Below are 13,102 nucleotides of genomic sequence, written 5' to 3'. Positions count from 1 at the left end.
CGTCCGCAAAATCAACGTCATCATTGGATATCAAAGTGCGGAGAGTCGAACCAGAGCTTTGTCGCTCACACGACCAGCACTCAGTTGGTCTCCAACATCTGTATCGGACCTTTGCTTCTCTTCCCTATCTCACGAGCAACAGTATCCCGGTACCGAACCATCTTGTCCCCAACGAAACAACCGTGAAGAAGCGGAGGGGAATCGTTGTCACTAGAAGTCCCCATCAGATCCGCAAATCCCTCCACCCACGCACCCGTTCAGCCGTTCAACCGTTCAACCTCTCTTCCTTCTACCTCCCTTCCCTATCCTCCATTCCCATCCCAGAAAGGGCACCATATCGCAGAGCAATGCCGCCCCCCTCGTACATCACCGACCCGCTCCCGCCCCCGCAACTGAGCCAGGTGGCGGCGCAGGGCTTCGCGTCGGGGGCCCTGCGGTTCGGCACCATCAGCTTCGCCGCGCACTTCCTGCTGAACCGCTACACGCCCGTGTACCGCGGGCTGACGATCCAGTTCAAGGTGTTTCTGCAGATCAGCGCCATGATCCTGGGCGGCTGCATCTTCGCCGAGAAGCGCGTGGGCGAGTTCAACGAGGGCATCCGCCGGCAGCGCCGGGCGATGGACCGGAGCCGCCGCGCGTGGGAGGAGGAGAGGGAGGTGCGCGAGATGGTCGAGCGCAAGATCGCGGCCGAGGAGCGCTCGCAGAAGGGCTCGGCCGCAGGCGGTGGCGTCGGCATCGCCGGGAAGTAAGGACAATACCGTCCCCCCATATTCAATCCTACCTGGCTACCCAGGGACGTCATATTCTTGGCTAGGCAGGGTGAAAATGGTATGAGGAGGAAAAACGGACATCATCCTGAAGAAAAGAGAAGGATCAGTCCATTACTTCACCACTCCACTCTCCACGCGACTATGAAGCCTGCTCGGCAACCATCACCTCCAGAATATCTCGAGATTGAGCGAATGCCCCCTTCCGAGACAACTCTCCGCCTTTCACAATACTGGAAAGCGCCATATCTTCCAGTCCGACATTCGGAAGACGATGAGAGACATGCCACGCCACCAAAAAGCGGCGTCAAACCCGTCTACCCCAGTCAACCTGCAGGTGCACGTGTACGAAGGCACAGGTACAAAGGTACCGCCTGGTCGGGTTTTTGATCAATGTTTCAGCTCTGGTCACGTACACAGATCTCCCTGTGGCGCTTTTCATAAAGAGAAGTGCCCCCAGGTGCTAGCAGGACAAGGCGAGCAGCGACGTGTTTTCAACGCCCGTGCTCACTTCTCGTCACGACTTTCCCTGGACACAGCTGGTTGATTATGCTTTGGGGGACAGGTATTCGCACAATATATTGTACAGTATTATAAAAGATCATACAAAAGGCGTCCCTGTTGGGGGACAGATTCAGGGAACCACGTATGCGTTCACCATTGAGTTTCCTCACCCAATCACTCAATCGGCCTCGTCCACCACTTCTACAGTCGTCATCCTCTTGAGCATCACCTGCTGTTCATGCTGCGAAGCCGGCTGTAGCTCTTCCGTGACGTGACTCTCGGCCTCTGCCTTTTGCACGGGCGTATACCTGTGCCAGCGCCTGAGAAAGTAAACCGCCGCCCCGACAATGATGGCTAGGGCGGGAACGCCCAGCCCAACAGATAGCCCTATGATTAGTGGCTTGTGGTCGTCGTGACCCCCGTGGCTTCCTGTAGCGGTCGCGCCGGAAGCTGTGGACGATGTCGAAGACGAAGACGATGGTGGTGGCGGAGGCGGCGGCACGTAAGAGACCGGGCTACCCGTCGTCGCGGACAAGGCTTTGGCGTTGGAGCCGAATGCCACGGTCTTGACCGGCGTCTGGGTCGTCGATGCGGGCCACGTCGCCTCCGAACCAGACGGGACCGAGGTGGTCGAGGTGAGAGTCGCGGTGAATGTCTTCGTGGTCTGCAGGGAGACGGGGCAGTTGATCAAGCCGGGCGATATGCAAGCCACTCCAGACGAAGTCGTTTCGGTGGTCACCGTCGCCAGCGTGAGGGACAGGTCACTCGTCGCGTCTCTCGCCGTTACGAGCGCAGATGTTGTACCTGTTGTCGTGGTCGTGGTCGTCGAGCTCCGATGGGCCGCGCACGCAGAGCCCAGTTCGGTGTACCAGATGGGAATGTCCGTTTCGGGCGTTGGCCCCCATGTGGTCTGGTCGAACGCGGCCGACGCTCCAGCCGCCGCGCCGAGACCCATGGTGAAGGACTCGACGATGGCCAGCTCGCAGTCGTCGCTGCCGCTGGCGTACGTGACATTGGCCACGAACTCGGCAATGTTGGCAAAGACACCCGCTTCCAAGCCGGCCGAGGCGCCGAGCGTGTGGTTCGCGATCGTGACGGACGAGTCGATGTCAAACGTGATGCCGGCGTGCAGACCAACCCGGAGCGCGCCTGTGAGCACAAAGCCAGCACCCTCGACGTTCACTGGTAGGAATTCAAACTTTCCGCCATCGCTGGGAATGAATGGTCGAATTAGTAGGAGGCCTTCTCTGCAGCGGAAAGGGGGATATGTTGCCTTACAGTGTTATGCTGTCGATGCTTTGGTTAAACATTTGCAGATTGATGCCGGCTCCATCGACCTTGATATGCACTCCGCTGCTGATATCTACCTCGGCCGCAGCAGTCAGGATCAGATCCACCTTGAAGAACGCACCGATCTCCAGGTTATCGCCCAGACTGACACCCACTGGGCTTTCTGAGGTGTATAGATTGACGGTGTAGGTGGATTTGACAGAGAGGATGGTGTCAAGCTGCATGTAGAGCTCCAGGTTCTCGAAGCTGAACTGCAAGCGATAGTCAAAATCCGGAAAGCTGGGGAGCTCGACGTTGAAATCGATCTCTGTATAGTTTGCGTTGCCGTCCGCCAGATCCGACAAGGCCTGTCCCGCTTCCTCGGTAATGTTCTTGACCAAGTCTATGGCACTGTCCTCGAGCTCGGTGACGTTGAAGTCGGCATTTCGAGTGAGCTGTCCGCTAACCCTGCCGGTGATGTAGCAGGTGGAACAAACAATCTGGACACTGTATGTGGTGTCGAGGGAGCTATTACTCGATACGTCCTCTTCGGTCTCCAGGGTGCTGTGAAGCCAGTTAGACCTAGTCAAACAAGTGGTTTTCTTCAGGTGGAAACTGGGTAATTATCCATACATGGAAAACAATACTGCTCCATCCCAGCTTTTGTCGAGGGTCTCATCGAAAAGGTTGACTGTGTCTTCTGTCCCGGTTGCAGACAGGGTGCGACGTAGAATCCGCAGCGTGTCGGCCTCCGTCAGGCCGGCATCATTGTAGCTGCTGAATGTGAGGTCTGAGGTTGGCGACGCAGAGGTAGCAATCAGGCTGAGAGCCCATGTAATCACTGATAGACAACAATATATCGACATTTTCAAGGTCCGAATGACGAAGCTCACAACTTGGTCTGATTTCGTCCTGGAGTAATATGCGTAGACAGACAGACCTTAGCGAACTCACCTCACAATCTGCAATAAGCGACCTTTCTATACTGAGCAGCTCGATCTCTCTTCTCTCAGCCTCTGGAACGCCCTACCCTTGCGTATCATGCCGCGGGGCTTGGCCGGAAACCATTGCAAGCTCGAGGTTGGGACAGTGCCGCATTTTTGGCCCCAGCATGTGCTTCGGGCATATGCATGTTGGCGTTCTTTCTATCCCTAGTGTGGGAAATTGAAGCAGCCACCAGTACTCCGTGGAGGTGGAGGACGCAGCCACCGAAGTAGAGATGTAACATGTTCTGTTTTCGACTGGAAGTCGGAAATCTTTCGGCCTGATATCAGTTCCTGGCGTACCCCCGTTTTGCCATAATGAGCTGGGATGATGTGCACAATGGAGCTTGCAGTTGCGGTCCTCCATGGGGCATCAAGACAACCCCAGTCGCACGGAGTCGACTGGTTCCGCAGATATACGCGAACGGAGGGTATGAGCAACTCCCCCCGGCTGTGTGTAGGTGGACCTGAGGTTGGCACAAACCGGACAGAGTTCCGGGGGGATTGACCAACAACCTGTGTCGACGGCCCTGAGCTCATCCCAAACGGGAATACATACATGATACGGGGCTCAATTGAAGCCCTTGGGGTGTGGACAGCAGAACCAGGATACGCCACGAAGTACTCGTATGGAAAAGGGAGCTTATCCCAGGTTGCTAATAGAGGCCAGTGGTTCTTTTGTCTCGCTGGGCGAGTGTATCCTTGTCCTTGTCTTTGCTGTGCCGCATACTCCGTACTCCGTTATCCTCGCAGCCGAATCCGAAACTGCACCACAGCAACAGCAGCATAGCCTCCTTCAAAGAAAAGACATCGTAGGAGGCTAGGTTTGGGGGCCGAAGAGGAGATAGAGTCGTTACATTGTCGAACAGTAGACGCGGGGGCCTTGCCTGATCCAAGTTAGCATCAATACCTGGCATGCAGGTCAGTCTCAGCCACTGCCGCAGGGGGGGTTAGTTGCTCAATTACAAAGACGTTCTCCCCCTTGTCCGATGGAGTTCATGCGGAGTGAGTCCAGAGTGATCAGGCGACATGCCAGGAAGCAGCCTCAAAGTCTGTTTGATTCCTCTCGGGTGGGTGAGGCGTACACCACTCAGGCATCCCTGGAGGTTGGTTAGCCTTGCCGCCTGAGATGAAGAGTACCTCGTACTTACACTTCCCCAAGGTAACTGACTTTGCGGTTGACTTGAATCCGCGACTAAATAGACGCGTTCAGGATGAGACGAACCCGGCCAGCCGCTAGTCTTAGCGATTCTGAGCAGAGAAAGATAAACAGGGTCGCCGGGGTTATCAAAGCAATCGAATAAAGGAAATTGGTGCAAAATACATCGGCATGTTCAAGCACGCCGAGATGATACTCGAGCATCCACCTCGCATCTCGATCCAGTAATGGTAGATTGTGCCTTTCCTCCCACTGTTCGCCCGTTCTCTAAAGAAAATACATGTCTTATTACAATATCGTAAAGTGTGCCATATATCACCGGAGCCTTGTCCAAAAGTAAGAAAAGCTGGACACACCAGGTGAAGGCTGATAAATGCATCAAGGCAACCCCATCTCATTACCCCGGACGTGCTGTCTACCACAAGAGCCATCCGATTGCCCTTCTGAAAACATGGGCAGCTTGTTTCTTTTCTTCTCGCCTGAACGCCTTCGCTCGCAAAAGACCAATGCAGTTGTATGCCAACCAATGATCGCCCCCGTAAGACTCCGTCGAATTTCCAATAATCCTGCTCCAGAAGATGAATGGCGCAGAACGGAGTCCACTTCACATTGAAGAGTATTGAGTGGTGCCCACACGCACAACCACGGCAGCAGGTCATGCATCATGTTGAGCGACCAGCTCATACGTCTGCTTCTTCGTTCCCAATCCACCGGTCCACATCCGCCAAAGCGGCATCTTGGCAGCACCAGGGAATCTAAACGCAACGACTCGAGGACTGCCCCTAGCTGTCCTCTTCCTCGCACTCCAAATGAGCAGCCGCGAGTAGATGAACCAGGTCAAGAAGCCGACCGTCATGACGAGGAGGAATCCCAGCACGGTAAGCAATACCCAGTTCTTGCCCATCCAGAATATCAACCTTGCATCCTTGCCATGCCAGCTTGAGCCTTTGTAGGTCTTGAAAAAGGACCACGAGTGTTTGTTGTACTCATCCGGCATGAGCACCCTGACTCTGCCAATCCAGTTCTGGGGATCGAGATGAGCGTGTTCCCCCATCCACTTTTTCCAAATCACACTCAGAAACAATGGCCCGGTCGAGGCCATGATGGTGATGTATGGCAGGAGCCAGGATCTGTTGGCCCCTTGAAGGGACTCCATCACCCTCAAGAAAAAGGGATGTTGCGGGATCGAGCCCATGACATCGTTGCTGATGCCCGTAGGAACTGTCCGCCGTACAAACGCCGTGTACGACAACAACGGGTCAAGCCTCCTCTGGCAGCCGTCGTCCAGGTCGAGGTACACGCCACCATAGTGTGCCAGCACAAAGTATCGAATCGCATCAGCCCGTTGAATGTTGTGTCTATACCCGACAAACGTCGACAAGAACCATGGATATTCCTTGGCAATAAAATCGAGAGATTTCTCGTCCGTCCATAATATGTACTCGTAGTCCGGGTGCAGGTCTATACATGATTTCTGGGCGGGGACCCAGTGAGCAGGGATGGATGCGTTGATGTATGTCTGATGAATGATCTTGGGGATCAAGTGCGGGCGGTTTTCGAGGAGCGTGGAATTGGGCGCGGGCAGCTCTGATCTGTGGATGGCATCTCGGGACGCGTCTTCTATGAGCAGGGAGAGAAGGGTCGAGACCGAGTGTAGAAGGAGAGTCAATACTATGACGGCAACCAGGAGGAACACCAGCAGACTGCGCCGCATCTTGACAAAGGGTTGTTGAGGAGGAGGGGGGTTCGAGACAGGATCGGTGGTGGTAGCCTCATGCACGTCGCGCACAGACCGTGTGCTTTGTCGAGAACGTGGTCTGGGGTGAAGGGGGAGCTTTCGAGGCAATGGGGGGGATCTGATAAGGTTCTCCTTGGAGGGGTCGAGACTGGGACAGATTCAAGGAATGCAGAGCTCAAGGGTAGCGGAGGAGGATGGTTCGACCGGAGACTACCAGGTACGGGGAAGATCAGGTTGAGTTCGGAGTACAAGCACAATTATAGGGGGGTTCTCGAGGGGAGGCGTAGGTCAAGGAGAGACTAGGTAGGTAGTATGAAGGAGTGAACCGTAGGACTAGCGTACGATGATGTCGACAAAAGGGAAAATCAAACGAGGGAAAAGAAGTTGGCTTTGAAGGGAGGATGGAAGAGCGTGAGGGAGAGAGAGGGAGAAAGGGAAATTCTTCTTGCGGGCGTGCAGCTGGCGCAGGGGATTGGCGGATTGACGGTATACGAGCCAATTGAGGCTCGTGTCGCGAGGGCCAAGATTGTGGCAGTGCCTGCAGCATCCCCCGTCACTCGTCCACCTGCATATCTTTCCATCAATCACCTCGTCGCAATGACCTCCTTGGCCTACTTACACACGCAATACACTCATCACTTTTCCCTCGCTCTCATCATGGCCACCATAAGCACACACGCCCCTGCTGAAGCCGAAGAGAGAACAGCATTCATTCCATTGCCCTCCAACCCGCCGCTCCCCTCCAAGTGACATGACTTGAACCAGAGGCGCCTCTCAACTCAGGACGCGGGACACCTGGATTGCTCCGTCTACCCAGCGAGCCAGATGTCCACCCCCAGGCTAGTATCTAACTACTTCCAACCAACCGAATGCGGATCTCGGATTGCTCCTCCCCCAATACGCATTCCCACGTTTCTCGCCTCGCAAGAATCGCACCAACCACCACTCGGTTCGCTCCATCATGACTACGCAACAGGTCTGCGAACACGCCGTTGACCGCCGCCGCCGTAATGGAATCCCGAGCTTATGGTGAAAAAAAAGTGTGTATTATTGAGTAGAGGGATACAAATCCATCCGTGCTTTGGCGAAAACGCAGGCTGAGGGCTGCCCTTGCTTCCGCCACCCCGCGGCGCACCAAGTTCTCCATCACGCCCGACAAAGAGGGCCTTAAGTGCTGACTCTCGGATGATTAACCTCCACTCATACTCAAAACAGTATTTCTTTCGATTCGTCGGTGCCTGAGATGGAAGATCAATCAGGGTCCTTACCCGTTTCTTGTTCGGGCCCGGCGACGAGATTTGATCATTTCCCAGAAAATGTCTCGCAACCGAATACGCCGCGGCCGTAAGGCTCACCGTATGCACTTTGTACAGTCATCTCTGAAGAGGGCCGACAGACTCGGTTATGCATCGTCGGGACCGCATGCTACCTTGAGAGCTGACTTACTCAGGCCTCGCCATGTGCTCCATACAGAAAAAGCATCAGGCTGTCATCCCACGCCCGTTCTTCTGTTGGCAGGTCAGCTCTCACAGTCCTCGGCACACGTATGTTTGCCCTGCATGATTATGTGGATTTCAAGTGGCAGTTCGCGTTGCCCCTGAGGCTGAGGCTCACTGGGCTGAGGCTGGCCCCTTTGCTGCCGGCCTCGGTGTACAAAAGATTGCTTCTAGAGGTGCCACTTTCCCTCGACCCCGACCCATTTCTGCATAATGTTCAAATACCCAATATGCAACCGCTACCTATCACTGTACCGAGTACTCCTTTTGTGCCCAATCTCCTTTCTTCGTCTTGCTTTACACTGCCCTGGCTATCATGTGCATGACTGCTTTATGTCCGCCCACCTGAGCAAAACGCTGTAGGTACCTACTCTCAACCCAAAACAAAATCGGTGGGTATCACAAGAAACAAAAAATGTAAATCAATGATGAAGTCTCCAATTCCTGGAATTTTCTTTTCTTTCCCACAGCCTCTGCTCACACAAGTTCTTCCCCGGCCAAAATTGGGGCGTTTTTGGTGTCGGTGCAATAATCCCAGGTGTGCGGCGACCAGCCTGCGAGGCCATCAATCCTCAGGGATCTGGAATATCATCTCGCTGCCACTGCTGTCCCTTCCCAGCTTCTCGTCGATGTAGTCCAAGGCATCCGGGTGGGCTGCGGTAGGCGTGCGATCGAGTTTGACGCGCTGCAAGATCTGCGCCATCGACGAGTCTCCTCCCGCGGCTGTGGTGCGTCGGCTGTCATCGTCACCGGCGCCGTCTTCCCACGGCACGCCCTGCGCGCGACAGTAGTTGCGGAACAGGTACTTTTGCATCCTGGACACCTGCGCGTCCCACTTTTCGTCCAGGGTGCTCATCACCGCAACCACGTCTTGGTCGGTAAAGGACGCCGTGGAAGACATCGAGCTGCTGTGCCGATGGCCGTGGCCTTTCCCGTGCGGTTTCCCAGTCAATGTTCCTGTCAGAGCCTTCTTAATCGCCCCGCCACCACTCTTGGGAGTCTTGGGGGTGTCTGCGCGTTCCATGCTTTCGATCTCGCGGCGCACCTTGTCCATTGATTTCGCTCTGTCGTGGTCCATGGTCGACATGTACAGCAGCGTGTGGTTCTTCTCAAGCGCATTGACAAGCGCCGTGAAGCTTTGCAGGTTGATGTCGTTGTGTTCGCAGTGGATTTCCACCAACGTCTCGTTCCTCTCCAGCACCTCGGCCAACGTACTTGCACCTTGTAAACCCAGCGCTTGGTACTCGATGCGCAGGAGCTTCAACGAAGTGTTCTTTTCCAGTCCTCTCAACGCAATATTGAGCCCAATGCCGAAGCGGGTGGTGTCTAGATGCGCATGTTCGCCGCTGATGTCAAGCTCCTCCAAGGTCTGGTTCGTGGCAAACATCTCCTTGAGCGCCTCACAGGTCTCAACACTGGCATCATACGGCAGTGAAGCACGAGATATATCCAAACTTCGCAACGTCGTATTGACTTTCAGGGCGTTGATCAGTTCACGGAAGTGGTTTTCTTTCTCGAAATCCATCATCCGCAAGCTTAGCGACGACGGTCCGCAGTTTTGGGCAATCGTCCTGAAGAGGATCGTGTTGCCCGTCTTTAGCCGGTTTTCGTTTGCACTTACGTGCATGATTCTGGGCTGCATGTCCTCCCGAGTCATTGACCGGAAGAAGGTCGCAAGATCGTACCCCGTCAAACCACATTGATTGACGTGCAGCTCCCGGAGGATGTCGGATTTTGATGTCGCCAGATACGTAGATATCGAGTCTACCGTCTGCTCATTGAGAGTGGTTTGCGACAGATATAACGCTTCGAGTCTCCAAGCCAAAAGCACCTCGGGCGGAAGTAGAGGCTCTGAACCAGCGGTCTTTTGCACTCGAGTGAGATTCAAGCGCCGGATCCGGGTAAAAGCACCCATTCCACGCTGAAACAGCTCCGGACTGAACCGACCTTGCGCTCCCGATATGTCGATGACCTCGACAGTGCTTTCCTGAACCGCCAAGGTGGACAAAAGCACGTCAATGTCGTGGACTGAGAGGCCGCACTCGCCAATTTCAAGGGCCCGAAGATGGCATTTTCTTTCCGAGGCTGCATCAACGAGGTAGTTCAGGTCGGAATCTGCCAGTCGGAGTCCTGTGAGCACAATCCAGTCCACGTTAGTCAAGGATCTTTTGCACAGCGGAGTAAGGGCTTCCAAGATTCCACAACTCAAGGCCTCCCCGTCTCCCGTTAGTGTTTGGTGTGGAATGGTATGCGAGAAATCTAGCCGTCTCAACCGACGGCTCTTCAACGCTAACACTCTGATCTCCTGCGCTAAAACCGGCAGCTCTTGGTGGCCAGCGATGTTGGTAGGATTTCCAGACCGCGTGAACAGGCTATCCAAGTCCGATCCAAACCCGTCGTAGCAGAGACGCAGCGGCAATAGATTGATTCGTGCGAAAGAGATTGACGAGAACGACTCGTTGTACCGCAAGGCTCGGAATACAGCGAGTAATTCCATGGCGGAATAGTTGACACCAGTTGAAGGTGGAAGCAGTTGAAAGCGTGGTGCATCTTCGCAGTCATAATCGACAGTATAGCATATGCGAGACGTGTCCACATCATAGCCTGCACAATACGCGATCAAGGTTCGATCAAAGCAATCGTGTTCCTCTTTTGGAAAGTTCGGCGGGATCATCTGATCGTCGATTTCTGGAGGAACGTCGAAGATGAAAGGCTGCCTCAGCCATTCGGGTCGAAGGTATTCCGAAGCCGATCTGAGCCATAGTGCAATTTGCCCGGCGGAATATGAAGCTAGCTGGACGATGCATGGTTGTGCCATGGGCGGTTTGAAGGTCAGTTGAAACCCGTCGTCATCTGCCACGACCTTGATCGAAGTCAAAGTAACAATAGCATAGGAAGTCATGGCATCCAGCTCGCTGAGAGAGCTGCTTGATGATCGTGTAGAAGACTTCTGTAAGGGTACGAGGTGGATTTTGTGCAAGCCGATGACGAGATAGCAGGTCGTTGAAGACCCAAGTCTGGTCAGATCTTCAGCTGATGCTCTCCCCGTTGACCTGTTGATGTGCCGTTGGATGACTTTGAAGACGTGGAAGTGCTCCGGGTCATAGTCTCTTTCCCGCTCCACAACACGCGCGAGATGCTCGACCGTTCGATCTTGGATGTGCTGCTCTATGAGAGACCTCGCCTGATCGCAAGCTGAACGAATGGCGGCAATCCACAGCTCGGCCTCACGCATTTCGTTCAATTGTAGCTGTATGGCAGACGTTCTCCTTGCACGTTCGTCTAGGTATGCCACTTCCACTACGGGAGAAGGTCGTCCATCGTCAACCTTGAACACCGCAACGACCTGGTCGAGTGGAACGCCTGAGGTGATGTCCGAATACGCCGACATTTGAAGCTCTTGATACGAACCCACAGACGAAGTTCTCGGGGTGTGTCCCTTGTTGAGGCTGTTGGGGATGCTAGGGAACATTTCGGCGGCTTTGATTTGGCTCCTGAATCGAATGAGATGTGACTCGGTCAGGACCATGAACTGCGTCCTTTTCCTAAACATGTTGCTTCCCCCGGCTTGCACCTCGCCATATTGGAGAACTTTGTTGCCCAAGAGTCCCTTCACGTTCATGTCGGGTTCTTCATGAAGTGACGACGCTTTCGAGTCGGACCTCGTCAGAGCAAGCTTTTCTTCTTCGTCGAGGGAGTGTAACGAGCGTAGGGATCCAAACACTGAGGTTCGACTGGCCTTCTGCAAGGTCCTTGGGCGAGGTTTGGGACTCGCGGGATCCGAGTCCACGGGACTGGGCAGGTAGTCACTGGAACGCTTCTCCAGCAGCGGACTCGCAGGTATTTGTATCGCTGGAGCGTGGTCCACCTTCTGGCGGAAAATGCTCAGGCTTTTCCTTCTGCGTTTGTCTGCCATGTTGAAGAACGGGTGGAAACAGACGAGATGCGGCCAATCGCTCCCAGCACCCAGCAAACACTGCACGACGCAGATGTGTTTCGAAGTCTGTCAAAGTCTCAGGAGAAACTCATGGGTTCTCTCGAGGTACACATGTTCCAGGAAACTGAGCACTCCCCGACGTGCCAACCCGCAATTCAATGTGCCTGCCTCCTCTTCTTTCAGCGAGATGCTGTCGGCGTCCGGGACATGACCGAGAACGGTATTAAGCTCAGCATGTGACTCGGCGTCCCGAAGGAGGATTCGAACAGTTAGATTGCGGAGGGCAGGTTCGGTTTCTCGGACTGTGCTTCGTGTCTGGAACTTGGTGATGCTCCGCGAGCGATATATTTGAAGTGACAAGGTCAAGTCCGGGAGCTCATAGGACGCAGCAGGAGCGGAAGAGGATTGACAGGTGGTACAAGGTATTCGGTCCAAGAGGGCGATCATAAGATTGTGGTGAGGGTGGTGGTGGTGGGGAATTTGGGAGGTTGGATTGTTGTACTCCGTAGCAGCTGGCAGAGGAAATCTTGTCTGGTGATGGCCCGTCAACTCAGGACTCAAGGACCATTAAAAACGGACCAGGCGGTGGATCGGCAGTCGGACGTAATGGTTACTTCAATAACGGCTCGGTTGTTGCTTGATGATAGACTCGGGAGGGCCTCTGCGAGGGCGGGTAAAATATCCACGGGCGAACTGCTGGACGAGAGTGCTCGAGCGGTGGACGCGCACATGGACCTCGATAGCACGATCCCTTGGTCAGTCCACTCACAGGCATCTTGGAAGATAGCTTCCTACCTAGGTGTAGGTGTGCCAGGAACCCCATCGAGCCCATCTCGCCCATGCAGGGCTGTGGTCGTCAGCTGCAAAGGAGGGGAACCCGGCCAGCCCTAGTGCACCCGTGCAAAGGTGGGATAGACCAGGACAGACCAACCCTTCGTCACTGATGTACCTAGCCACCAAGTAGGCAGGATCCCAGATGCCGCGCGATTGGCGAGTTCAGCCCGGAGCCCATCTTTCTGGTGCATTGGCTTGATGGAGATTGCCGGACCACGCCACAGTGGCACTTCATCCAGGGTTCCGCCAGCCTCAAGTCCTCGACGAGTTCTGAACCCCCCCTTTTCTCGCGATGCTGGCCATCGTCGTCATTATGGAGCCGACCCAGGCGGTGGTCAACGAGGTCTCAGCGATGGGGCGGCTTTCGAGATGAAAGGATGGACTGTGGCTGGGGAGTGAGAAGGCAGAATATAAA

The 13,102-nt window shown here is 54.7% G+C and overlaps 4 protein-coding genes across 4 annotated transcripts; 1 reads left to right on the top strand and 3 right to left on the bottom strand.

The window, feature by feature from the left end:
• Positions 1 to 44: 44 nt before the first annotated feature.
• Positions 45 to 1,674, top strand: PV07_06670 (uncharacterized protein). The gene has a single exon (XM_016393673.1). It carries the CDS (start codon positions 348 to 350, stop codon positions 747 to 749), a length of 402 nt encoding a protein of 133 aa, XP_016247092.1. The 5' UTR covers positions 45 to 347; the 3' UTR covers positions 750 to 1,674.
• On the bottom strand, positions 1,330 to 3,682 carry PV07_06669 (uncharacterized protein). Its single transcript, XM_016393672.1, has 3 exons — positions 3,174 to 3,682; positions 2,550 to 3,104; positions 1,330 to 2,482 (listed from the first exon to the last, which is right to left on the bottom strand). The coding sequence occupies exons 1-3, from the start codon at positions 3,404 to 3,406 to the stop codon at positions 1,450 to 1,452; spliced, it is 1,821 nt and encodes a 606-aa protein (XP_016247091.1). The 5' UTR covers positions 3,407 to 3,682; the 3' UTR covers positions 1,330 to 1,449.
• Positions 3,683 to 4,783: 1,101 nt separating this feature from the next.
• On the bottom strand, positions 4,784 to 6,860 carry PV07_06668 (uncharacterized protein). Its single transcript, XM_016393671.1, has one exon. It carries the CDS (start codon positions 6,394 to 6,396, stop codon positions 5,338 to 5,340), a length of 1,059 nt encoding a protein of 352 aa, XP_016247090.1. The 5' UTR covers positions 6,397 to 6,860; the 3' UTR covers positions 4,784 to 5,337.
• A 580-nt stretch (positions 6,861 to 7,440) lies between these two features.
• Positions 7,441 to 12,689, bottom strand: PV07_06667 (uncharacterized protein). The gene has a single exon (XM_016393670.1). It carries the CDS (start codon positions 11,830 to 11,832, stop codon positions 8,482 to 8,484), a length of 3,351 nt encoding a protein of 1,116 aa, XP_016247089.1. The 5' UTR covers positions 11,833 to 12,689; the 3' UTR covers positions 7,441 to 8,481.
• Positions 12,690 to 13,102: the final 413 nt, after the last annotated feature.

Source organism: Cladophialophora immunda (assembly GCF_000835495.1).
Source record: "Cladophialophora immunda strain CBS 83496 unplaced genomic scaffold supercont1.4, whole genome shotgun sequence".
NCBI classification, from domain to species: domain Eukaryota; kingdom Fungi; phylum Ascomycota; class Eurotiomycetes; order Chaetothyriales; family Herpotrichiellaceae; genus Cladophialophora; species Cladophialophora immunda.
The sequence above is the reverse complement of the archived record's forward strand: the minus strand, read 5'-3'. Positions and strand labels throughout refer to the sequence as shown.

Bases quoted from the DNA above. Each gene is read 5' to 3' on its own strand.
- PV07_06670 (XM_016393673.1), top strand. From the start codon at position 348: ATGCCGCCCCCCTCGTACATCACCGACCCGCTCCCGCCCCCGCAACTG.
- PV07_06669 (XM_016393672.1), bottom strand. From the start codon at position 3,406: ATGTCGATATATTGTTGTCTATCAGTGATTACATGGGCTCTCAGCCTG. The intron at 3,105-3,173 runs GTATGGATAATT...CTGGCTTCACAG, and splicing joins GGAGCAGTATTGTTTTCCAT to CACCCTGGAGACCGAAGAGG. The intron at 2,483-2,549 runs GTAAGGCAACAT...ATTCATTCCCAG, and splicing joins AGCATCGACAGCATAACACT to CGATGGCGGAAAGTTTGAAT.
- PV07_06668 (XM_016393671.1), bottom strand. From the start codon at position 6,396: ATGCGGCGCAGTCTGCTGGTGTTCCTCCTGGTTGCCGTCATAGTATTG.
- PV07_06667 (XM_016393670.1), bottom strand. From the start codon at position 11,832: ATGGCAGACAAACGCAGAAGGAAAAGCCTGAGCATTTTCCGCCAGAAG.